The sequence below is a fragment of the Euleptes europaea genome, chromosome 5, assembly GCF_029931775.1.
Source record: "Euleptes europaea isolate rEulEur1 chromosome 5, rEulEur1.hap1, whole genome shotgun sequence".
NCBI lineage: Eukaryota > Metazoa > Chordata > Lepidosauria > Squamata > Sphaerodactylidae > Euleptes > Euleptes europaea.
In genome coordinates, this window is record NC_079316.1 from 30887379 (window position 1) to 30911964 (window position 24586).

Here is a 24586-nt window from a genome sequence, read left to right on the forward strand (position 1 = left end):
GCAAGTAAGAACTAGTTGTTTAATTGAACTTGGAGAGACTACGGTATCTGTTGCAAGTTTCTGCTCACTATTATATTTCTGTGGTTAACTGTATAACTCTTTGTTGCATTGCTCTGTGTAATGGAGAGTTATGAGTTAAATAAATTATGTTTCTGTCTTACAAGTTATGTTCTTGATTTATTACCACAGAACCCATGCAGGCATAGATAATATATGCAAATATTAAATTCCAGCATTTTCTAATGTAGTATTCCTTTTATTGCAACTGCTGTTCTTATGTCTTTTTGCCTTGCAGATTTTTGTCGTCTTTTGCTGGTGCTTTTTTTTTTAGTGTTTTTGCCTTGAATATATTGTTCATTATATGTTTAGACCAGACCCTCACAACTTGATATCCCTTGAGCTTGAACACACAACTCTCCAGCCCTGTAGGTGGCCTATCAGAGGGCTAATAAAATTCCGCTTGCTTGAAACTCCTAAAATTGGAATGAGCCAGCGAAGGCACTGATTTCACCCACCTAATAATATTCTGGAAAAAAACGTCTTTCGATTTCATGACATTACTGTTTCCAGTTAAAGAATAAGAACTTGGCTTTAGCATAGGAACTTTTAAAATTCGTTTTTGACCTCCTGTGTGTGTGGGTTAAGTGCCGTCAAGTCGCTTTCGACTCATTGCGACCCTATGAATGAAAGTCCTCCATAATGTCCTATCTTTGACAGCCTTGCTCAGATCTTGCAATTTGAGGGCCATGGCTTCCTTTATTGAGTCAAACCATCTCTTGTTGGGTCTTCCTCTTCTTCTTTTCCTGCTGCCCTCAACATTTCCTAGCATGACTGTCTTTTCCAGTGACTCTTGTCGTCTCATGATGTGACCAAAATACGATAGCCTCAGTCATTTTTGCTTCTAGGGTCAGTTTAGGCTTGATTTGATCTATAGCCCACTGATTTGTTTTTTTGGCAGTCCACGTTATCTGTAACACTCTCCTCCAACACCACATTTCAAAGGAATCATTTTTTCTTCCTATCAGCTTTCTTCACTGACCAGCTTTCACACCCATACATAGTAATAGGAAATACAATGGCATGAATTAATCTAGTCTTGGTGGCCAGTGACACATCCTTACACTTTGACCTCCTATGGTTGTGAATATGGCAAAGTGTTGAAGAGTAACTTAAGAAAGTTCATTAGGTTAAAGCTTCTGAACTTGGAATGTGGGATTCTTTCAGAGGCAGTGTGGGATGGCTTCAGAGTGGCCAAGGGAAAAATAACTTAGTAATTAGCGTTAATTCAAGCTTTCTTGGACAATCATATGGCTCTCCAGGGAGAAATTAGTATTTTTTGAGAGCTTTGAGACATCTCTTTCCATCCCACCACTCAGAGAAAGATTGTTTTGCTTCAGAATTTGCTAGGAAATATTATACCTTTTGGGTAGCGTTTAGGGTTGCCAGCTCCAGGTTGGGAAATACCTGGAGATTTTGGGGGCGGAGCCTGAGGAGGGCTACTATGGATTCGAGTAAGACTGTATAGATGAGTAAAACTAGACAAAGGATGTAATAAGGGCACGGACAAAGATGTTATTGAAATTATATGCTTCCCCCCCTCTTATTCCCTCTTTTTAATGTACCCCATAAAAACAATTAAAAATATAAAAGTTAATTCAGTTGACAATACAAAAAAAGCTTCTGCACTTAAAAATAACAGTTCTTATTCAATATTTATGACACAGTTAATAATTACTAAAATACACATCGAAGAAGAAGAAGAGTTGGTTTTTTTATATGCTGACTTTCTCTACCACTTAAGGCAGAATCAAACCGGCTCACAATTGTCAATTCCCCCATGGCTGTCCTAAAAGCTCCCCATAATGCTGCTCCCCCAAGAATAGCTAGGGGGAATCAGAGGCCTCCCACCAGAGGGGAAATTGGCAAAATATCCCCTCAATGTGCCTGAGGAAATTCTAGGCAGAATCCAAGCCCAAGTCATTTCCTAAGGCAATATTAATGAGACTCACACAGTCTGAACGTAGTTTTCCTGGGACTCAGAGTAAAAACACATTAAACCTAACAAAAGCATTTATGTAAAAATAAGCAATTAAACCCCAGCCATGCCATTCTCAGAAGTAGTAAGAAACAAAATATTCATATCTATATTGTTGACCTCAGATCTTCCCACATGGACTTTAAAGAACCATATGCCTGCGTGGCATTCTTGACAGCAGACACTGATAAAGGAATGACCACACATTATTTATTTAGATTATTTCTTGGACATTTCTCCAGAGAACTGCCCAAAGCAGCAGACACTCACAGCCAGGTGCAAAAGAGTCTGAATGGATCATCCTTGCAATAACCGAGGCTTTTTGATGTGTAAATCGTCCAGTCATAGCACTGGCATCTTTACAGCAACTAAGGCTTTGCACCTGACATTTTGGCTGCATTGGTATAGGTAGAAAACCCACCCCCATGTAATGCGTAAATTACATGTAAATTGGACAAGTGGTGCAGAGGTTAGAGTGTAGGACTAGGATGTGGGAGACTCAGGTTCTGATCCCCTCTGTCATGCAAGCTGAGGGTTGCCAGCTCTGGGTTGGGAAATTCCTGGAGATTTTAGGGGTGAAGCCTGGGGAGTGGCCTCAGCGGGGCATAACGTTATGTGGCCCACTCTCCAAAGCAGGCATTTTTCTACAGGTGAAGTGATCTGTCGCCTGAATATACATTGTAATTCTGGGAGATCTCCAGGCCCCTCATGAACTAACCCCCTCATGTCAATTTACAGCTGTGTCGCCAACTCGCAATCCAATAAAGGTAGGGGTTGCCAACCTCCAGGAGGTGCTATAATAAATGGCAGCACGTGGCTTCAGAGATAATATAATGTGAAATATACCAACTGGAAAAGAAAACAATATTATAGAATATAATGATTCTATTTTTTGGAAAATCCAAAACACGACATGTATGTCGTGTTTTGGATTTTTCCAAAAAATAGAATTATTATATTCTATAATATTGTTTCCCAATTGGTATATTTCACATTATATTATCTCTGAAGCCACGTGCTGCCATTTATTATAGTTTCTCCTATTTCCAGCATAGGTATTTTCTTCTTCCAACCAACCTCCAGGTACTAGCTGGATATCTCCTGCTATTACAACTGATCTCCAGCCGATAGAGATCAGCTCCCCTGGAGAAAATGGCCCCTTTGGCAACTGGACTCTATGGCATTCAAGTCCCTCCCCTCCCCAAACCCTGCCCTCCTCAGGCTCCGCCCCAAAAACCTCCCGCCGGTGGCAAAGAAGGACCTGGCAACCCAGAGGGCGACCCAACCCGAGGCTGGCTGGGCGCTTGGGCGCAGTTTTAGAAGACAGTTCCAAACGCGGAACCTTCAGTGTGGGTCGTATTTTCCCGCCGGAACAATCATTCCTGTGACTCCTCTTGGCTACTGGGGGACTTTTATTTTGCTGCGCGCCGCAGTCAGGAAGCAGAGTGTTCGGACGGCGAGAGGCGCTCAGCTTGGAGGATGTTGCTGGTGCTTTCGGAGGAGCACAAGGAGCACCTGGGCTTCCTTACCCAGGTGGAGAGCTCAGGTACCGGCCACTGCCGTTCTCCGCCCCGAGCCCCACTGGCCCCAGGGAACAGCTCCCGTGCGCAAATGCAGAGGTGCAGTTATAGCCTGCGATAGAGTTAAACCTCCCGAGGAGGATTCACAGTGGGTGGCTGTGTTAGTCTGTCTGCAGTAGTAGAAAAGAGCAAGAGTCCAGTAGCACCTTAAAGACTAACAGCAATATTTTCTGGTAGGGTAGGAGCTTTAGTCTGTCTGCAGTAGTTAGTCTGTCTGCAGTAGTAGAAAAGAGCAAGAGTCCAGTAGCACCTTAAAGACTAACAAAAATATTTTCTGGCAGGGTAGGAGCTTTCGTGAGCCACAGCGTGAGCTGTCTGCAGTAGTAAAAAAGAGCAAGAGTCCAGTAGCTCATGCTGTGGCTCACGAAAGCTCCTACCCTGCCAGAAAATATTTTTGTTAGTCTTTAAGGTGCTACTGGACTCTTGCTCTTTTCTACTACTCCCGAGGAGATATATGAAGTACTTGGGCTTGGTGACAGAGCTCCTGTGATTGTGTAGCTTCCCCTCTGAAACAGCGAAAGGCTTTTTAGGAACTTCCGCCTGACATGCAGCTGTTAAAAGAGGAAGATTTCTACCTTGGCAAACTTAGTTCTGGTTCGCACATGCAGGAGGGTGAGGTTAAGGAAGAACCCAGGCGTGGTACGATGCACTTCAAACTGAGGCGGCCGGATTTCAGCTTGAGAGATTCCTTCGCACTGGGAGGGAGAAAAACACAACAATAATCTGTGCAACCAGAAAAGTACCACAACAGGCTGCAAGGTTCGATTTCCTCCCTTTGCTGGGATGTAGCCAGGGCCAGATTTAGGTTTGATGAGGCCCTAAGCTATTGAAGGTAATGGGGCCCTTTATATGTCCAGCTGCCCTTTGTCAACAACAAATTGTCGCTGGTTTTTGTGTTGAATATATGCTATATGGTAATTTATGGACCTAATTTGCACATAACAAAATATGTATTTTATCAAAGTAATTGTTGAACTGAAATGTGTAAAGGTAAAGGTCCCCTGTGCAAGCACCGGGTCATTCCTGACCCATGGGGGACTTCACATCCCGACGTTTCCAAGGCAGACTTTGTTTACGGGGTGGTTTGCCAGTGCCTTCCCCAGTCATCTTCCCTTTACCCCCAGCAAGGTAGGTACTCATTTTACCGACCTCGGAAGGATGGAAGGCTGAGTCAACCTTGAGCCGGCTACCTGAAACCGACTTCCGTCGGGATCGAACTCAGGTCGTGAGCAGAGCTTTTGACTGCAGTACTGCAGCTTAACACTCTGCGCCAGGGGGCTCCTGAGCTGAAATGTACATCCAGGTTTTTTTTCCTTTAAATTTTTTGGGGGGCCCCAAGAGAGTGGGGCCCTAAGCTATAGCTTGTTTAGCTTATAGGTAAATCTGGCGCTGGCTGTAGCTATTTGCAGGATGCTGTTAATATAAAGTAGTTAGGGTCTGCAAACTATTTTTGCAAACATGGCTTAGTACAGAAACAAATGCAGTCTTTAAGGTATCTTGGAGATGTAGGTAGGATGCCAGAATAACCAGTATGCGAAGGGAAGGGCAGGCAAACCTTTTTGGGAACTAAAGGTCTGCCTTACAGAAAAAGAAATGATAGAGGTGAACAGCTGCCAGTAATCCAAGTGTATGTAAACTATATGCTGATTTGTGCAAGTGCACTGAAGCCATTGTACAGGATGCTCCTGTGTATATTCATTACTTATTATGAAACCTAATGTTTGTCACTTTCTAATAAAGGATTTGAAGCATCTAATGCCTGGCCTGTGGAAAGTGTGGATTATTAATCAACGTGAAAACTAAGTTGTAGATTAGTGATAGTGGACATGCTTATGTGTTGTGACTTTTTAAAAGTCATTTTCTGGAGCAGAATACTTGTAAACTCCCTTACAAGTATCCTATAATTCTAAACTTAGTGGCAAATGTTTTGGTGCTCCATGTGTGGCATCTAAGCAAGTTCTGTGACTAAACCATAATTTTTTTAGCCACTGAACTCTGCCAATGTTCTTCTCACACACACCCCTTTTTTTTTTGCAGTTGTCAGTGAATTTGGCCGGATTGCAATGGAGTTCTTAAGGAAAGGCACAAACCCAAAAATCTATGAAGGAGCAGCAAGTAAGAATAAAAGAAACATCAGAATTACTTGTGGCCATTAAAAGCAATTATGATAGTGGTTAAAATCAATGCTTTGTTATGGACATGGTGGTGTGTTCTGTATGTTACAGAACATCAAAATAAATTATTTAAATTTCTGTGGTACAAATAACACTTTTTATGTGCCAGAAGGACAAAGAACACTTGAAAAGCTAACCATTGCTTCTTTTTTTTAAAAAAGTCTTGTCTGTTTCCTCATCTTCTACACTTTTTGAAAAACATTTTATTTCTACCTCTATACTTAAAGGAGTAAATATGTTTAACAAAAGGCAGAACAAAGTTATGGACTTGATCCTGAAACTGTGTGTATGTATGCATAAAATAAGGGATATAAACATTGGATTTTTATTTTTATAATGTTGTGATATTCATGTTCTGCCTTTCTCACTGAGACTCAAAGTGGATTACCCACTGTAAGTCAACGCAGTCAATAGGATGGGGCATCCAATAAGCAATGTAATATGATTAGGATGTGGAAATTAAAACCAAGTAAAAAAATCTGGAAACAAAACAAACATTAACAAGGCATATTAAAAGATGCACATAATACATACCATGGCAGATAGTATGTACTATACCCAGTAGTATAGTCTTTCTACACTATACTATACTATACTATACTATACTATACTATACTATACTATACTATACTATACTCTTTCCCTTTATTAAAGCATTATTTCTGAATCAATTCTTTTATAATAAAGCTCTTCCCTTTGCAAAAATGCCTTCCTGAATAATTCAGTTTTGCATAGTTTGCAAAATGGCAGGAGAGCGGGAACCTTCCTGACCTCATAAGGTGCAGACCACAACGGAGAATGCATGTGTATGGGTGGTTGTTGATCTTTCCCATTTGCAGGGTGGCACCTGCAGGAGTCCCTGATCAGATGAGTGAAACTGTTGAGATCTTACAGTGCAATCCTATGCAGAGTCCCTTCTAAGTCTGTTGAAATTGATGTGTTTCAGACTACACTGGTAGTCTGATGTGAATGGAACTGTCATTGATGCATATGCATCCAGTTTTTTTAATGCATACAGATTACCATCCTAGATCCAGTCTACATGTTCAGAAGATGTGCAAGATACATATCTGCTAGCACTGCCTAAGATCAGAATACCGATGATGGATTACCTGTCTGAATAATATATTAAAATTATCTGCAAGTTGTGCACTTTGTAGTGGCACAGTGCTAGGAGGACCACACCCCTTGCTTCTCTAAACATAAAAAGGAGTCCTTTAGCCATTTTTTAAAATTGTTAAGATGCTGCTAGGTGTTGTTTCTCAGATTCCAAAGGATCGACAAGTTATTAAATTGGTCTTTGCTGACGTGTCTAAGAAACAAACACTATTAATTATAGCCCCAACCGAACTGTACACTATGTGGGGGAGCTGTGGCTTTTCCCCTTGTGTAAGGTGCTGTAGTGCTCCATTGACCTTCTTATGCCTGCAGACCATATTGAATTTTGAGAACAGGTAGTGGGTCCAGCCACAAAATGGCTGCTGGAGAGGGGGAATGGCCACCCCAGAGAATAGCTGTCCCTGAGATAGGGGCAGTCACAAATGTACGAATTTTCAAGCCAAGTATCTCCTACGAGGAGGCAGCTGGAGGCAGCTGTTTTTAAATGGGTGCTCTCTACAGGCGCAGGGGTGATGCTGTCTGGGTTCTTCTGAAGTACTTCCTGTTCCAATGAGATGGGGGTGGGGAAGCCAGGATTTTTTCTTTGTTTTGGGGAAGAAGTATGTGGGTGCCGGGGACACATTAGCAGGCATCGCTGTGCCTTGTGGGTGCCACATTGGGGATCACTGCTAAAGAGGTGGCAAAGCTGATCAGGGCAACAGTGTTTAATGTATCTGGAGAACCAGGTTTGATTCTCCACTCTTCCACATGAGCGGTGGACGCTAATGTGGTGAATGGGGTTGGTTTCCCTACTCCTACACATGAAGCCAGCTGGGTGACCTTAGGCTAGTCACAGCTCTCTTAGAGCTCTCTCAGCTCCACCTACCTCACAGAGTGTCTGTTGTGGGGAAGGGAAGGTGATTGTGAGCTGGTTTGATTCTTCCTTAAGTGGTAGAGAAAGTCAGCATATAAAAACCAACCCTTCTTCTTCTCCTCTTCCTCCTCCTCTGAAAGGGCAGTCCGAAGGCTAGGGATCGGAAGTGGTTATGATCAGGAAAACAGTGTAAGGTCCAAGGTGTAAACACTTCCTCCACTACCACCACCACACCACCTTCTCTCTCCTACGCAAAATAGTTTGGCTCTTTGTGTTCACTTAAGTAGAATATTGCCAGATGGAGGTCTGAATCATCTCTGTCGGTAGGCCTCATTCTGCTTCTGTTTTCCATTATAGATAATCATCTACATGTGCTTAAATATATGGTAACAGTACCATTGTGTGTTGAGTTCAGTGGAACTTGCTTCTAGTAAGTGTATTTGGGTTTGCAACTGAAGCAGTTTTTATTAGCTATTTCTCATTCTGTATATCATAATGGATGAGTCCCTTCTGTAGCCAATTCAAGTGTTGTAACTTTACTGATTTCCCCCCCAGGAAAACTTAACGTTAGCAGTGAGACAGTTCAGCATGGAGTAGAGGGACTGACGTATCTTCTCACAGAGAGCTCAAAACTCATGGTAAGAGTCACTCAGATTGTGCAGTTTAGCAAAATGAATGTGGTGTTGATTCTACTAAATGATCTCATACACAGTTAAAAGAGGTTCGACTGCAGATCTCTTTGCTGCAGCCACTGTGTAGTTGCTCACTTTTCCTGGCCTGTACTCTGTGCCTTTAACAACCTCTCCCCCTATGCACCACCATGACAGCTTCGCTCCTCTGAGCAAGGTCTTCTGCAGGTTCCAACCTGCAAATAGGCAAAATCAACAAACGCCTGTACACTTGCTTTCTCCGTTGTGGTCGCCACCTTGTGTCACTCTCCTGGCTATCCGCAAACGATGCCAAACTGAATTATTCAAGAGGGTTTTTCTACACAGGCAATAGAGTTACACTGAACTAAATGATTCATGAAGTTACTTAGATAAATTACTAGGGACTGTGGTCTATACTACTGTGTTTAGCTTACTGAAACTAGGATCCTACTATGTAATTTTTATATCATTTAACGTGTCATGATAAGACTCGTTTTGCTTCAGCTGTTTTTAGATTTCTGATTGAGTCTTACAACCCTAATCTTTAAGGTTGCCAACCTCCAGGTGGCACCTGGAGATCTCCTGCTTTTACGATTGATCTCCAGATGACCAAGATCAGTTCCCCGGGAGAAAATGGCTGCATTTGGGGGGTGGACTCTATGGCATTATGCCCTGTTGAGGTTTCTCCCCCAAACTCCGCCCTCCCCGGACTCCTCCCCCCAAATCTCTAGGTATTTCCCAACCCAGAGCTGGCAACCCTCATAATCTTATTGTATTGTTTACTGAATGCCCCATCCAGTTGATTGTATTGCCTCACTCTGTAATCTGCCTTGAGTCCAAGTGAGAAAGGCGGATTATAAATGATGTCAATAAGTAAATAAATCAAAATAATGCTGTGAAAGGTGTCACTGAGTGGGTGGTCTTGGGCTAGCCACACACCTATCCAGCTGAACCAACCTCAGAAAGTTGTTGTGAGGATAAAATGGTGGAGAAGGAAACAATGTAAGCCACTTTCAGTCCCCACTGCTGAGAAAGGTGGGCTATAAATGAAGCAATTTAGCTGTTCTTAAAGGCACAAGAGCAAGCCAAAATACTTTTTTTCTGATCATTTAGCAACTTTACTGCTAGGATTACTATTACTCTGTTGGTATTCATTGCTATGGTGTAGGCACTTGATTAAAATAGTGAAGAGAGTGCCTATGGTTGTGTATGTATTTACTGTATCACTAGTCTCATCACCTACTACCTGATCCTTTTACCTGGCTATGCTGGGGATTGAACCTGGGACCTTCTGCATGCCAGGCAGATGCTGTACCACTGAGCCATGGACCTATGATGGGGATCAATGGAACTGCATGGACAAAAGCCATTTGGGGGATGGGGACTGTAAGAGGGAGGAAAATTGGGTGAGATTGAGAGGAAAAAATTGGCTGGATCCAATCCAGCATTTGAATGTTTCCTAGGGGATAGATCATGATGGTACCTGAAGAAGTAAGCTGTGGCTCACGAAAGCTCAAACCCTACCAGAAATTTTGTTAGTCTTTAAGGTGCTACTGGACTCTTGTTCTTTTTTACTGAATGTTTCCTGTCATTCAAGCATAGTTGACTGTAAACCACAGCGTGTAATGCAGAGATTATCAGTAAAATAGATTTAACGCAACTGAGAACTAACTTTGCTTGTCAATTTCTAGATTTCTGAGATAGATTTCCAAGACACTGTGCTTATACTGGGATTCTCTGAAGAACTGAATGCCTTGCTACTTCAGCTGTATCTTGACAACAGAAAGGAGATAAGGAGTATTTTGAGTGAGTTGGCACCGAAGCTCCCCAGCTATCACAGCCTTGAATGGCGTCTAGATGTACAAGTAAGAGTCTACTTCCTTAGCGAATATTCACAGGCTTCTTTTAGGTAGTTCTCTCACAGCGCAATGCAAGTTAAAGGTTGCAGCTTCAAAGTGATTGAGGCAGCAGTATTGTTGTTCATACAAGTTTTTGTATGAGATTATTGGTAAAAGAGCACTTACCAAGCAAGCTGCATAGTGAGTTGTCATGTAGACAAGTACTTCAAGTACTTGAAGGGCTGTCATATAGAGGATGGTGCCGAGTTGTTTTCTGTTGCCCCAGAAGATTGGACCAGAACCAATGGGTTGAAATTAAATCAAAAGAGTTTCTGCCTAGACATTAGGAAGAATTTTCTAACAATTAGGGCGGTTCCTCAGGCTTCCTCGGGAGGTGGTAAGCTCTCCTTCCCTGGAGGTTTTAAGCAGAGGCTAGATGGCCATCTGTCAGCAATGCTGATTCTATGACCTTTGGCAGATGATGAGAGGAAGGGCATCTTGGATATCTTCTGGGCATGGAGTGGGGGTCACTGGGTGTGTGTGGGGGAGGTAGTTGTGAGTTTCCTGCATTGTGCAGGGGGTGGACTAGATGACCCTGCTGGTCCCTTCTAACTCTATGATTCTATGTGACTTGTTACCTTAAGTAGGCAGTCTCCTTGAGAGTTGAGGGAATTAACTTGGAGGCTGAGCGAGAGACTGTGCGAGAGGGGGCAGCTGTAGCTAGCCAGACAGCAAGCCATGGGCCACAATAGATGAGCAAGTCCCTTTTTTTAATCAGTAGGTCAGCTCATAGTCTTCCTTAGGGTGGATTTAGTTATAAGTAGAGAGGCTGACAAAGTTTGTACACCTGCGGCTTGGAGTACAAGCTTAAGCAGTTCGACATGTCCGTCTTCAAAGTGAAATGAGCATCTAAATACCTCTGGCTTGAAAGGTAAATCTGAGCCAGAGAAAAATTCCTTCTTCCCCTCCTTTGCATTTCTGCCCCACCCAAATGTATATGCCCTGTTGGTGGGTAGTGACTGACGGTGGCAGCAGGCAGGCAGTGGGAAGGAAAATTCTAATAGCAGCCCTCTGTTTTCTCTCATCCTTCTCTTCTCCCCTTTGCCCCAAGTAGCTGGTACCTGATGCTTTCTGGAAATTAATGCTCTACTGTCAGGCATTCTGGGATGTCTGGTGTTATGGGGACATAAATTTTCCAGAAATCACCAGCTATTATTTATATGATCCATCCCAGCTACTGAGGGAGAGAAAAGAGAGAAGAAAATGCAGTGCATCTTCAAAAATGTCCTTATGCTTGACTGCTTCCTTCTAACCCATCTCCCCATCAGGAGGACAGAGTAGGAAAGGAGGTGGGGTTCTGGAAAAGGGATACCCATAACCCAGTGGTGCTTCTGACAGCATAATTAGGTGTACCATGGACTTTTGAACTCCAATTTCAGATAGAGTAAAACAAGCTTTTTGATGATTTATCCTCAAAGCTCAGTTTTACTAAGCTGGAAACCAAGCTGATCTGGGAAGGGCTTCCCCACTTTCAGTTGTGAGCCACCAGCTGCCAAGCAATGGCATAGAGGGTTTTTGTACTGTTTTTCCATCTCACTATGTTTCTGCCACACCATTAGAGCCCTACAAAGGAACATTTCAAGTGGTTGGTTAGTTGAGCCTCATGAACAAAAGAAAATACCTGGAAATATATATTTATATAAGGGAATTTACAACAATTAAGAGGATGATGAGATTTGGTTTGTATCTAAGCACTTTTAGTCTGCCTTTCACCCACAAGGGACTCGAGACAGATTACAATAAGTTAAAACATATTCATAAATTTATACCCTACCAAAAGCAAGCAACAATAACTAAAATACAAATCCACAACCTATTAAAATCTAGTTTCCTAATCAATTTGAATCACAGATTCAGTGTCAGAAATGTTTAGTGGATGGCGTCTTTGTTATCTGTGGTGTTATTTTTTTTAAATTTTTATTTTGTAAGTCTCTTTAAATTTTGGAACAATAATATTAAATTGTTTGATGAAATAATGAGTACTGTACATTAATTAAAAATGGAGGAACAGATAACATATTTCCCCCATAAACACTGTTGAATTATGTATGCCTTGAATTGTCTATATCATTCTGTTTTATTCAGTATTCCTTTTAATTTTTTAAAAAATCTCACCACTCTTTTATTTACATCTCCTAACAGCTTGCCAGCAGAAGTCTGAGACAACAAATTAAGCCAGTTGTGACTCTGAAACTGCACCTTGAACAGAATGGAAGCCAAACTGCCCAAATATTACAAACTGACCCTTCTACGTTGCTCCATCTGATTCAGCAACTTGAACAGGCTTTGGGGGAAATGAAAACAAATCATTGTAGGCGAATAGTTCGGAACATCAAATAGTGTCTGTCACCTCGGTAAACATGATGGAACAGTGGACAACGGCGTTCACAAAACAACAAAGCATCTAGATCAGTCAGAACTCTTTCCTGTGCCTGGATCTTGAGGCAATGTTTCCAGGCTGAACTTGTTTGGGTGTTATCCTTATAATGCCGTCTAATGCTAGTTAGTGTAATTGTCATTACTTTAGCCAGATGTAAATTAATTAGCTGAGCACATGAGTTTTTCTAACTTTGCAGAGCTGCCTTTCACGTAACACTTTTGCAGTTCTCTTTATTTATTGGCACAGTGACCAAAATGTTTTTTTTCTCTTTCTCTCTCTCTCTCTCTCTCTCTTTTTGATCCACAAGAATCAAGAAACACACAGTAATACGGTTTCCTGCCATTTCTTGAGCTCAAGGTAATCCTTGAGCAATCTGCTACTCCATTATACGGAGGAAACATTCCTCGTTCCATAATTGCTGGTTGGTGCTGATGTTTATAAGTAAATAACAGCAGCCTCTGGTGAAAATTGCTATGTTAAACAAGGAACATGATTTTCTGGTTTACTGAACCTCCTGCGCCTGAACTGTTCAGTGGATGTCGTAGGATAGCATAACGTTCAAACAGGGAACCTGGAAAAAAAATGTCCCTGTGATGGTAGGAGTTATTGCTAGCTTTCTGTGTGAATGGACTGTATATATGCTACATTTTTCATGCAAGTAGATGGCCAAGGCAGTTGGGACTGCTCAACTAGAAGGAAATGTCTTGCATTAATCAGTTTTCAGAGCAGTTAATAAATAATAATTATATGTAATCTGTCTGCATTGGATTGGTGTCAATGAGACAATTGTATGAATAGTGTTATGGATTTTGGATTTGTATGTAATCCTCTACCTTTTATAGTATTGTATGCTACAGATTAATCTGTTCCCGTTCCTTACCCAGAGAGTCACATCTGAAGGATATATGATAAGATTCACACCAACATTAGGCTGATCAAAGCCACGTGAATGCATTTTATTAAGACCAGCCCCGGCCCCCCAAATCAGCATAATGAAAAGTTCTGGAGACCTTGAAAGCTTGTACACAATTTTGTACTATTTGGGGGGTTAGTCTTAATAAAAGGTATTGCATGGCTTTTGGGATTTTGCTTTGGAACAGCGTGGCTGACCTCTAGCCTGCGTGGTGTAGTGGTCAAGAGTGGTGGTTTGGAGCAGTAAACTCTAATCTGGAGAACCAGGTTTGGTTCCCAACTCCTCCACATGATTGGCAGATGCTAATCTAGTGACCTGGGTTGGTTTCCTCATTCCTACACATGAAGCCAGCTGGGTGACCTTGGGCTAGTCACAGCTCTCTTGGAGCTCTCAGCCCCACCTACCTCACAGAGTGTCTGTTGTGGGGGAGGGGAAGGGAAGGTGATTGTAAGCTGCTTTGATTCTTTCTCAAGTGGTAGAGAAAGTCAGCATATAAAAACCAACTGTCCTTTTCTATTAAATTAGGTGCTTTTCGCATCGATCATCATAGGTTCCGTTCTTGACGTATCCAGTTAATCTTAAGTAACATAACAGAAAGGGATCCTCTCCTGAAACCTTGGGACATTGTTCTTGGACAGAATAAACAGGCAGTTTCATATATTCACTCTTTTCCCAGTTAGCCTACAGACCCCAATGTGTCTAACTGTATGTCAAACATAGGCTATGGTGGGTGAGGTAAATGCATTTTGTGGAGTAGATTGTTTTCTAAGTGAAGTACTTGCATAAGGTTTAAGGTTGAGTAGTGTTATTAAAGTTAGTATTGTACCAGGTGAAAAATCTCATGTTCACAGAATTTCCATGGGTTTGCAATTTTTTTCTTCCATCCACTGCTATAGCTGGGGTTCATTACACTTCTGTTTATCTTTACCCCATGAGAGAAAGCTGGAACCCCAGACCACTTTCATTATGTGTAACAGTCGAACTAGTTCCAGTCCCTTACATAGAGAATCATACCTGGAAGATTTAAGACTTAATTCACACCAATTGTCTCTCTGCCTTCAACTCCCTTTTACCCCTTCCCCTTCTATAATTTTCCGTACAAAAATGTGGAAAATGATATCCTTTTCAAAGCATCTGAAGAAGTGAGTTGTGACTTATGAAAGCTTATGCTAGAATAAACGTTAGTTTTTAAGGTGCCACTGGACTTCTGTTTTATTTTGCATTCCAGTGTACATTGTGGGGAGGGCCATTGCTCAGTGGTAGTGCATCTGCTTGGTGGGCAGAAGGTCCCAGGTTCAATCCTCAGCATCTCCAGTTAAAGGGACTAGGCAAGTAGGTGATGTGAAAGACCTCTCTACCTGAGACCCTGGCGAGCCACTGCCAGTCTGAGTAGGCAATACTGACTTTGATGGACCAAGGGTCTGATTCAGTATAAGGCAGCTTCATGTGTTAGGGGAAGAAGGGGAGAAAGAGCTCAATATCTAGTTAGGATCTCCTCTTATACCCATGAGAGGATGGATTCTGCAAAGAATGTCAGCAAGGGCTACCCACTTCTATTCCTCTCATGTTGTCTTTTGGTAGTTTCTCTCTTTGGACACCACAAATGTTTCACCAGGACCGCCCAATGAGATTTGTCCTGTGGGGTATCACAGTGAGCAACTGAATAAGACCAAATAGTGGTTTTGGTATCATCAATATGCAGATGACCATCTACACTGTATTTCATTATCCAAATCTCCAGTTGTGTCCGTCCTGGTTCTGAATGGTTGCTTTGAGGTTGTGGTCAGGTGGTTGAAGTTGAATCCAGACAAGACCAAGGTAATGCTTGGCCTAGATGGAGTGGAGTTAGCATTTAAGAGCGGGCTAAGAGCTTGGGGCTGCTCCTGGACCCAGCCTTGCCATTTGAAAAGCTGGTTGGTGCAGTGGCCTCTCAGCTGCATCCGTTTCACCAGCTCTCCTTAGACTCAGTTGATCTGGCCACACTGATCCATGATTCTATAACCTTAATATTGGATTACTGTAACATGCTTTGCATGGAGCTTCCCTTGAAGACAACCCAGAAGCTGAAGCTGGTCCAGAGAGTACAGCAGCCCATCTATTGTCAGGGGTTAGCCAATGGAAGCATATTATGTGCATTTTGAAACAGCTGCACTGGCTGCCAGTTTGTTGCCAAGTTAAACTCAAGGTGCCTTTAAAGCCCCCTCATGAGACCCACATAGCAGATGGGCTGTCTCCTGCGTGTTCCTGTGTGCCGACTGTGATCTTCAGGCTGCCACCTGCGATGGTCCATCAGGCATCAACCAGAGCCCAGGCCTTCCCCATTTTGGCTCCTACTCTGTGGAATGGGCTCCTTGAAGAGGGGAGGGGAGCCCCCTCACTGGGGGTCTTTAGGAGGCACTGCCAGTCTTGCTTATTTGCCTGGGCTTTCGGTGGACTACAAATAGTAGGCATCTTGGGGGGGTATTTTTTTTCATTGTGATAATAAGTTATTATTAGGTCTATGACCTCAGCCTTTGACCAAGGGAGGAGGAAAGGAAGGGAGGAGAAGACGGAGGATAGGAAGCATAATACATAGTAAACATGATAAGAATAATACAATCTTAAGTTAACAATGCTAAAAATTAGGCATCAGCTCAATAAGTAAAAATCCTAACTAAAATAAACTGGGGGCGGAGCGAACTGACTAAAAATTGCCAGAGGTAGGCGTTGAGAGTTTTTTCTTCTTAAGAGCAGCCACTCTGGCCAAAAAACAGGCAACATTCGATGTGGCTGCACCATTAGTTGAGTCGCCAAGCAAAAAAGGCAACACCCAGGCATGTAGAGGGAGGTTCAAGCTGGTGAGGATTGGAGCAATAAGAGCATTTCTATCGTGAGACCAGCGAGGACAGCGGAGCATCAGATGGTCCAATGTTTCAATTTCGCCCATGTTACATGGGCAGAGACGGTCTGGAAAAGGTATCCCGGTATATCTGCCCAACATGACCATGGATGGAAAGGCATTTAAACGAGCTAAAAGGAGAGCCCGACAATGTGAGAAGATTGAAACCGTAAAGTGGAACTCTGGAAGCTTCTCTGGTGGGGGGAGTCCCAAGACCAGACCGGAGCAAGTACGTCTGGCCCTCCCAACCGTACTGGCCCAATCTAACTCCTTCAATCTTTTCAAGATTGCCACTAAATGAGATGGAACCGGGTTGTCAGAGGGAGCAGAGATTGGGAGTCCCAGTACTTTTAGTTTTTCCGCTAACAGATTCAGCCAGGGGTTGGGGGCCGGGTCCTTAAGAGTAAGATGGAGAAACCCCGCCTGGGACTGGAGATTGTCGTCAGGCAAGGGGGGGTGGTATTTAGGGTTTATTTTATTTTGGTTTTAACATATGACGTTTTAAAGTACTACTGTAAGCCATATTACAGTAAGCCAAGAGAAAAGGTGACGTATAAATATATTTTTTAATATTTTTTTATTTTTATAACATAAAACAAAACAAACAAATACAATAATAATAAAAAGAAAATTAAAAAAAGGAAATACAAAAGAGTATCTATATATACTTATTAATACATTCATGGTTACAAATTATAAAGTTCAAAAAGATACCCCTTCAACCCTCCACCCACCTTAAAAAGTGACCCATCACCTGACTTCTGAAGAAGTGTCTAAACAGTTTTAAAAATATCTATTAACAGTAAAATATACAAGTATTAAAACTAGTTTCTATAACTCACTAATTAAAATAGTAAAATCCATTTTTGCCAGTTTATCCCAATATGTGAAGGCCTTTGCCCAAGTTTTTTTAAATTCTTCCATATCTTTTCCATGTAGGAATTCCGTTAATTTGGTATATTTTAACAGGTTCACAGAGAATCTTATAAACAACCGGAGGTACCCACTACACATCTAGATTGTATGCCAAATGCCTCGTCCTCACCAAAAGAGACAAACTAGCTTTTACTCACCAATGAGTCATTTAACTTCAACCATCACTAGCAAATTTGGGAACGGGAAATATTTTCAGGGCAAAGAGGGAAATAGACAGGCAAAGGGTCCGTGTGCTACATTTTAAGTGCAAAGTGCTGTCACACACACACCCTTCAGCCTAGATCTTCCTTTCCCAGTCTGTCCATCTCATGCCTGCTAGTCAGAACTTCTACGCCTCCTTTGATGAACTACAAGATCTCACATCCCTCCAAGATCCCGTTTCTTCTCTCCACTGAATCATGTCTAAAAATATAACCAAAATAGTTGTAATTCCCATTATGTGCATGGATGGACAGGGAACTGAACACAGAAATCCCCTCATTCTCCTTATTTATTTATTGTCGCTGAGTCAGAGCTGACTTACGGAGACCCCAGAAGGGTTTTCAAGGCAAGAGACATTCAGAGGTGGTTTACCATGGCCTGCCTCTGTGTCATGCCCCTGGTATATCTTGGAGATCTCCCTTCTAAATGCTAGCCAGGGTCAGGGCTGAGTGTGTGTGACTAGCCCAAGGTCATCCAGCAAGCTTCCATGGCATGCGTGGTGATTCGAACCTGGGTTCCCCAGGTCCTAGTCCGACATTTTGACCCCTATACCATGCTGGCTCCCCATTCTCCTTATATTTATGAACATTGATTTTGGAAGAGGGGTCCCTAAATCAGTACCAGTGTGTGTGCGTCTGTGGGGGTGATGCAGCTTTAACAGGGTTGCATTACAGTTGTGCCAAAATACCACTGCTCCTAGGGTACAAACAGCTGTCTATAGACAGATGATAATCCAGGGTTTGGTCCAACATTGTTTTGCCAGTTACTGTTGAGATGATTTGAATATAAGGTAGACAAACATCTAAGCAGTGGAAGTTGAAACAGGAAGATGAAAGTCACCGTTTAACTCTGAAACAGGCCCCTCTCTTCAATCCCTGAAGCTGGAGGGTGAGAGATTCACAACTGATAAAAGGAAGTATTTCTTCAGACAACGCATGGTAAACTGTGGAACTCCCTGCCCCAGGATGTGGTGATGGCTGCCAGCTTGGTGGGCTTTAAGAGGGGAGTGGACATGTTCATGGAGGAGAGGGGTATTCATGGCTGCTAGTTAAAATGTATACTAGTCATGATGCATACCTATTCTCTCCAGGATCAGAGGAGCATGCTGAATATATTAGGTGCTGTGGAACACAGGCAGGATGGTGCTGCTGCAGTTGTCTTGTTTGTGGCTTCCTAGAGGCACCTGGTTGGCCACTGTGTGAACAGACTGTTGGACTTGATGGACCCTGGTCTGATCCAGCATGGCTTTTCTTATGTTCTTAGCAGCAACCACTTCCAGCTGATAACTTGTCGCCATACAAATTGTGCACAGAACGTATTAGCACTCTTGCAATAGGGGTGTGTGTGGGGGGGAGTATACCTAACTGAAGCAGTGCTACCACCCCACACAGAGAGCCAGCATGGTGTAGTGGTTAAGAGTGGTGGTTTAGAGGGGTGGACTCTGGTCTGGAGAACCGGGTTTGACTCCCCACTCCTCCACATGAGCTGCGGACGCTAACCTGAACTGGATTTGTTTCCCCACTCCTCCACCTGAAGCCAGCTAGGTGACCTTGGACTAGCCACACACTCTCAGCCCCACCTGCCTCACAGGGTGTCTGTTGTGGGGAGGGGAAGGGAAGGTGACTGTAAACCAGTTTGATTCTTCCTTAAGTGAGAAAGAAAGTCGGCGTATAAAAACCAACTCTTCTTCCTCTTCAAGATCCTGTAAAAATTGCATGCTGACTGATTGATCAGGCCTGACTGTGCATTCCTAAGGAGAGTTACTCCAGTCTAAGCCCATTGAAATGAATGGGCTAAGACTGGAGTAACTCTCCTTAGGAATGCACTGTGAGAGCACTTCTCTGAGAAAGGAGATAGTGATTGAGCCTTCTGACCGCCCCAGAACCCCCAGTGTAGCCATGTTGTGCGTACTGTGCTCAGACTTTCAAACTTTTGCGTTTGAAAGACTCCTTGAACCGGTGATTTAAAAAAATAAATAATAATAAATGGTTGACCACGGGAAATGTTATGACTTTAGGGAGGCTGGTCGATGCAGCGAAATCTGAGATTTCCCTTAGTTGGAACTGAAGTCGAGCGACAGGGACCCGGCCAAAGTTTTCTGCCTTCGAGCATTCCTCGGAGCGGCGGAGAGAGGCTGCCCGATTTCCGCCAGAGACTCCCGAAAAGCAAAGCAAACTCCCTCCGCCCGCCCCCAGGAGGCTCCTCTCGCCCGGCTGAAAACCCAGGAGGGTCTGGTTCTCCGCCGAGCCGTGGGAGGAGGGCGCGTTGTGGGTGTAGCGTGTAATCGGGCTGGTCCCAGACGCTGAGCTCATGAATAATGCAGCTGCCAAACTTTTCCGCGCCGCCCTAACTCGGGAGAGTTTTGGGTCACTTTTGTTTGGGATCGTCCGAGAGCAGTCGCTGCCGCCCCGCCGCGGAAAGGAGTCAGCCGCTTCAAGAGCCGGAGGATGGGTATGTAAAAAAAAAAAAAGGGGGGGGGAGAAGATAGAAACACCCCCCAGTCGCTTATTTGGCCCCCTTTGGAGAAAGACCGACGGATCCAAGACACTTGCGAGCCTGATCCGCGCTCTGCTCCAACCCGAGCGGGAGGTCAGGCCTGGAACCGAAGGCTGCAGGAACCGAGGAAGCGCCAGCGTTCGGAATCAGAACGTTCGCCTGACCTCCAACGTTCGGACTCAGAACGTTCGCCTGACCTCCAACGTTCGGAATCAGAACGTTCAGCCACCCGGATACTCAGTCTCGCCCCAGGCCCCTTTGGGACCCAGGCAGCGGTTGAGCCCTCCCTCCCTCTCTCCCTCCCGTGACAGCCGCGACCGGAGAACTTTTGCCTGCGTCCTTTAAAGGAGCTGCCTTCTTAGCGGGAATTGGAAGAAGTCTCTGAAGTTGCGGGCGGGACGAGGGGGGGGGATTGCATAACTTTCCGTCGGGGCCTGACTTGGACGTGCTTCACCCGCTCTTGGAGATCCTGTTCGATAAATTTGGGGAGGGGAAGGGAAGAGGCGGCTGGCTTGGGTCGGGGCCTTTGGAAAGAGCTTGCCACTTTTGACCCTCCTGTCGAGTCACTATTTGCGGGAGGACCGGCGGGCGGGGAGGCTGGGAGTTGGCCGAGGCGTCTGAGAAGGCTCGAGACCCCCGACCCTCCCGCTTCGGCTCCCCCGCCGGCCCTTTGCGAGGGCTCCTTGCAAGAAAGCCCTGCAGGCGGGCAACATGAACCCTGCTGCCGTCCCTCCCCCGCCGGGCCAGCAAGTCATCCATGTCACCCAAGACCTGGACACGGACCTCGAGGCCCTCTTCAACTCGGTGATGAACCCCAAGCCCAGCTCGTGGAGGAAGAAGATCCTGCCCGAGTCCTTCTTCCAGGAGCCCGACTCCGGCTCCCACTCGCGCCAGTCCAGCACCGACTCGGGCAGCCACCCGCCGCGCCTGCCCAGCGCCGCCCTCGCCGCCCACCACGTCCGCTCGCACTCCTCGCCCGCCTCCCTGCAGCTGGGCGCCGGCGCCGCCGCCACCCCCGCCGCCGCCCAGCAGCACGCCCACCTCCGCCAGCAGTCCTACGACGTGACCGACGAGCTGCCGCTGCCCCCCGGCTGGGAGATGGCGCTCACCCACGCCGGCCAGAGATACTTCCTCAAGTGAGTCGGGGAGGGGAGGGGCGGCCAGGCCATAGAGTCCAATGGCCAAAGCGGCCAGGAGTCTCCAGGGGAGCTGCTCTCTATGGGCTGGAGAGCAGTTGTAACAGCAGGCCATCTCCTGCCACCACCTGGAGGTTTAATACCCAAAAAATCACCTGTACTGTACGGGAATCCGTTGGAAAGGAAACAGTACTCAACTCATATGCAAAAATACCAAAAGTGTATTCCTATACAGGGAATATGACAGCGAAGTGCAAACGACAGCTTATAAACAACCTAAACAAAAATGAACATCAGCTTAAGACATGAAGATAATTCCCAGTGGGTGGCCGTGTTAGTCTGTCTGCAGTAGTAGAAAAGGGCAAGAGTCCAGTAGCACCTTAAAGACTAACAGCAATGTTTTCTGGTAGGGTAGGAGCTTTAGTCTGTCTGCAGTACTAGAAAAGGGCAGGAGTCCAGTAGCACCTTAAAGACTCACAAAAATATTTTCTGGTAGGGTATGAGCTTATGAGTATCTGAAGAAGTGAGCTGTGGCTCACGAAAGCTCCTACCCTACCAGAAAATATTTTTGTTAGTCTTTAAGGTGCTACTGGACTCTTGCCCTTTTCTACTACTTAAGACATGAAGTTCATTAATTGAGTCCAAATGACTTCTAGAGGATGTAAAATCTCATTTATAGTCCATTGTAACTTGCATGTATCTTGGAGCTAAATTTTCCAAAGATCAAGTGGTGTCTTGATTCCTTATTGAAGGTAGGTAAAGATGGAAAACGCCTTCCGGAATTTTTTAAAACGCTTTTCGCATATAATGCTTCTTCAGCCTGTATGAATGAAGTTTTAAGGCGCCAAACTAAGGGCTGCAGCTTCCATTAGCAAAGTTCTTTTGGTCTCGCCAACTAAGGCTAGCTACTTGTGCCCCCCTATTGTTAACCAGTTTTTAAAAACCGATGTCTTGTAGAAAAATAAAAGCACAAAACTTTTTATAAGACATTATAATTATGTTCCATAGCACTGTTGTGGGGTGAAGGGTCCCCTGTGCAAGCACTGGGTCATTCCTGACCCATGGGGTGACGTCACATCCCAACTTTGTTTACGGGGTGGTTTGCCAGTGCCTTCCCCAGTCATCTTCCCTTTACCCCCAGCAAGCTGGGTACTCATTTCACCGACCTCAGAAGGATGGAAGGCTGAGTCAACCTTGAGCCTTGAGCTACCTGAAAAACGACTTCTTTTGGGATCGAACTCAGGTTGTGAGCAGAGCTTACCACTCTGCCCCACGGGGCTCTTGTTGTGGTACTTATCTTAAAATTAAAAAAATATAAATTGTCAGTTGCATTTTTTCCAAGAAACTAATCAGTTTAAAACTGTGCCACTCAGGCCAGTTCTGCGCCCCTCTGAGGTCTGCGCCCTAGGCGACCGCCTAGTTCACCTAATAGTAGCACCGGCCCTGCCTGCAGGTCATGCCCTCAACCCTTGGGACGGGTCAGGGCCACTTCACACCAGATGCATTTTCTATACGGAAGCCGCCTTTACTTTACTTTGATGATACAGTTGATGTGGCCAATTCGCCCCTGAACAATGTCACACTGAGACCAAAAAAACAAACAAAAGGGAACTATCTAAATAACCCATAAGGAAATTAGTGTTTTTAAATTTTAATTGGCTGGGAAAGAAATTTGGCGACCGCCAATGTCGTATTAAAATCCACTCTGCTAAAAGAGTCGTCAGATTATCCAGTTTAGAGACAGATTCCTGAATAAAAGGCTTTATCCATCTGTCTCTAGCCTTGTTGAGCAAGTCACAGCTAAACGAGGAATGCTGAAGAGTGTCTATTTGGCCAGAACCACATTGACATGCTCTCTCACAGTACGGTACCCTGTTTAAATGACCTATTAACTCCCCTGATGGGATGGCATTTAGTCTTTGTCGAGGATATCCCCGGCCTTCTCCAGTGCAGTTGCTGCATGCGTGTGTGCCTCTTGCTACAGGGCAAAGCAGTTGCGCGTGCCGCATGAGCCGCAGAGCACTATTAATTCCTCCCTGGAAGTAATGATTGCGGGCTGGATTTTCACTCGTACGAACTGGGGAGAGAGGCGAGTCTGTACATGCTCAGAGGTGTTTCTTTGGATGTTTCGGATGTTTGAGGCTTTCGGCCCCGGCGCAGGAAGTAGGCTCTGGGAGTGAGCCCTGACTCACCTGAAAGCGTTCTGTTCTCCCTTTTAGTCCCATTTATGCACAGTTTCTTAAAATGAAAAGTTCTGGGGCACTTATGTTGTGGCTGTAAACTGTATCCTCTCATATGGAAGGCCCTTTTCCTAAGGTCCCCAGATATGTGAATAGTACTAGTTCAGTCTATGCAGTGCTAGGGTTGCCAGCTCCGGAGTGGGAAATACCTGGAGACTTTGGGGGTGGAGTCTGAGGAGGGCATGGATTTGGAGAGGGGAGGGACTTCAATGCCATAGAGTCCAATTGCCAAAGCGGCCATTTTCTCCAGGGGAACTGATCTCTGTTGCCTGGAGATCAGTTGTAATAGCAGGAGATCTCCAGCCACCACCTGGAAGTTGGCGACCCTATGCAGTGCTCCATGTATGCTCAGAGGCAATCTTGCTTGAGTTCTGGTGGTAGTGATAACTGCTTGTGATGGCAAGGCTGGGAGATTAGCCAGGGACATATTAACTGTTTCTTCTACAGTGTGCTTTTCAAAGACCGATTAAAATTCAACCACTTTGGAAGGGGTCAGTAGTTATCTGTGACAATTATGTGTTTGTGAGAATATATTTTGTCCATTTATTTGATATGTTTAGATCCCATTAGTTACTAATATTAAGTGTGCCCTTTAATTTCTTAATTTGATAAAAATTTAGGATTATTTTCTGTCTTCGTATACATTCCTTGGTTGGTTTACATGTAGTTAGGTAAATGAAGAAAATGGTAAGAGGTGGCTGTTTTGAACATATGGAGTATTTTCTGGTCTGGAAACCTGATTATGTACACAGAACACATGTAATAGTTATTGCAAATGGACGGGCATACACATTCCTTCACTCCTGATGAACTCATCTGGAACAAAGCTGGGTTCTCAAACGTGCATGCGCAGAGATACTGGAGAGAAGAGGGTTAACACTGATGGCTGTGGTATGGTAGATGGAAAGGATATTAGGAAATCAATGTGGACAGAGAAATGAGAACTAAAAATAAGACAAAATCTGCACTGCTGAAGATCTGTACAGACCAATAATGAAACAGGTGTAAAAAAGGTAAAGGTAGTCCCCTGTGCAAGCACCGGGTCATTACTGACCCATGGGGTGACATCACATCATGAAGTTTACTAGGCAGACTTT

The 24586-nt window shown here is 44.3% G+C and overlaps 2 protein-coding genes across 2 annotated transcripts in view; both read left to right on the plus strand.

Annotated features, from left to right (window-relative positions):
• The first annotated feature begins 3468 nt into the window (after nt 1-3468).
• On the plus strand, nt 3469-12866 carry COMMD2 (COMM domain containing 2). Its single transcript, XM_056850043.1, has 5 exons — nt 3469-3581; nt 5653-5730; nt 8317-8399; nt 10103-10276; nt 12452-12866. The coding sequence occupies exons 1-5, from the start codon at nt 3515-3517 to the stop codon at nt 12647-12649; spliced, it is 600 nt and encodes a 199-aa protein (XP_056706021.1). The 5' UTR covers nt 3469-3514; the 3' UTR covers nt 12650-12866.
• A 7949-nt stretch (nt 12867-20815) lies between these two features.
• WWTR1 (WW domain containing transcription regulator 1) overlaps nt 20816-24586 on the plus strand; it is a 104218-nt gene continuing 100447 nt past the window's right edge. The window contains exon 1 of the mRNA XM_056849780.1: nt 20816-21249. Coding sequence (XP_056705758.1) covers nt 20825-21249 — 425 coding nt within the window. The 5' untranslated portion in view covers nt 20816-20824. The remainder of the gene's footprint in view (nt 21250-24586) is intronic.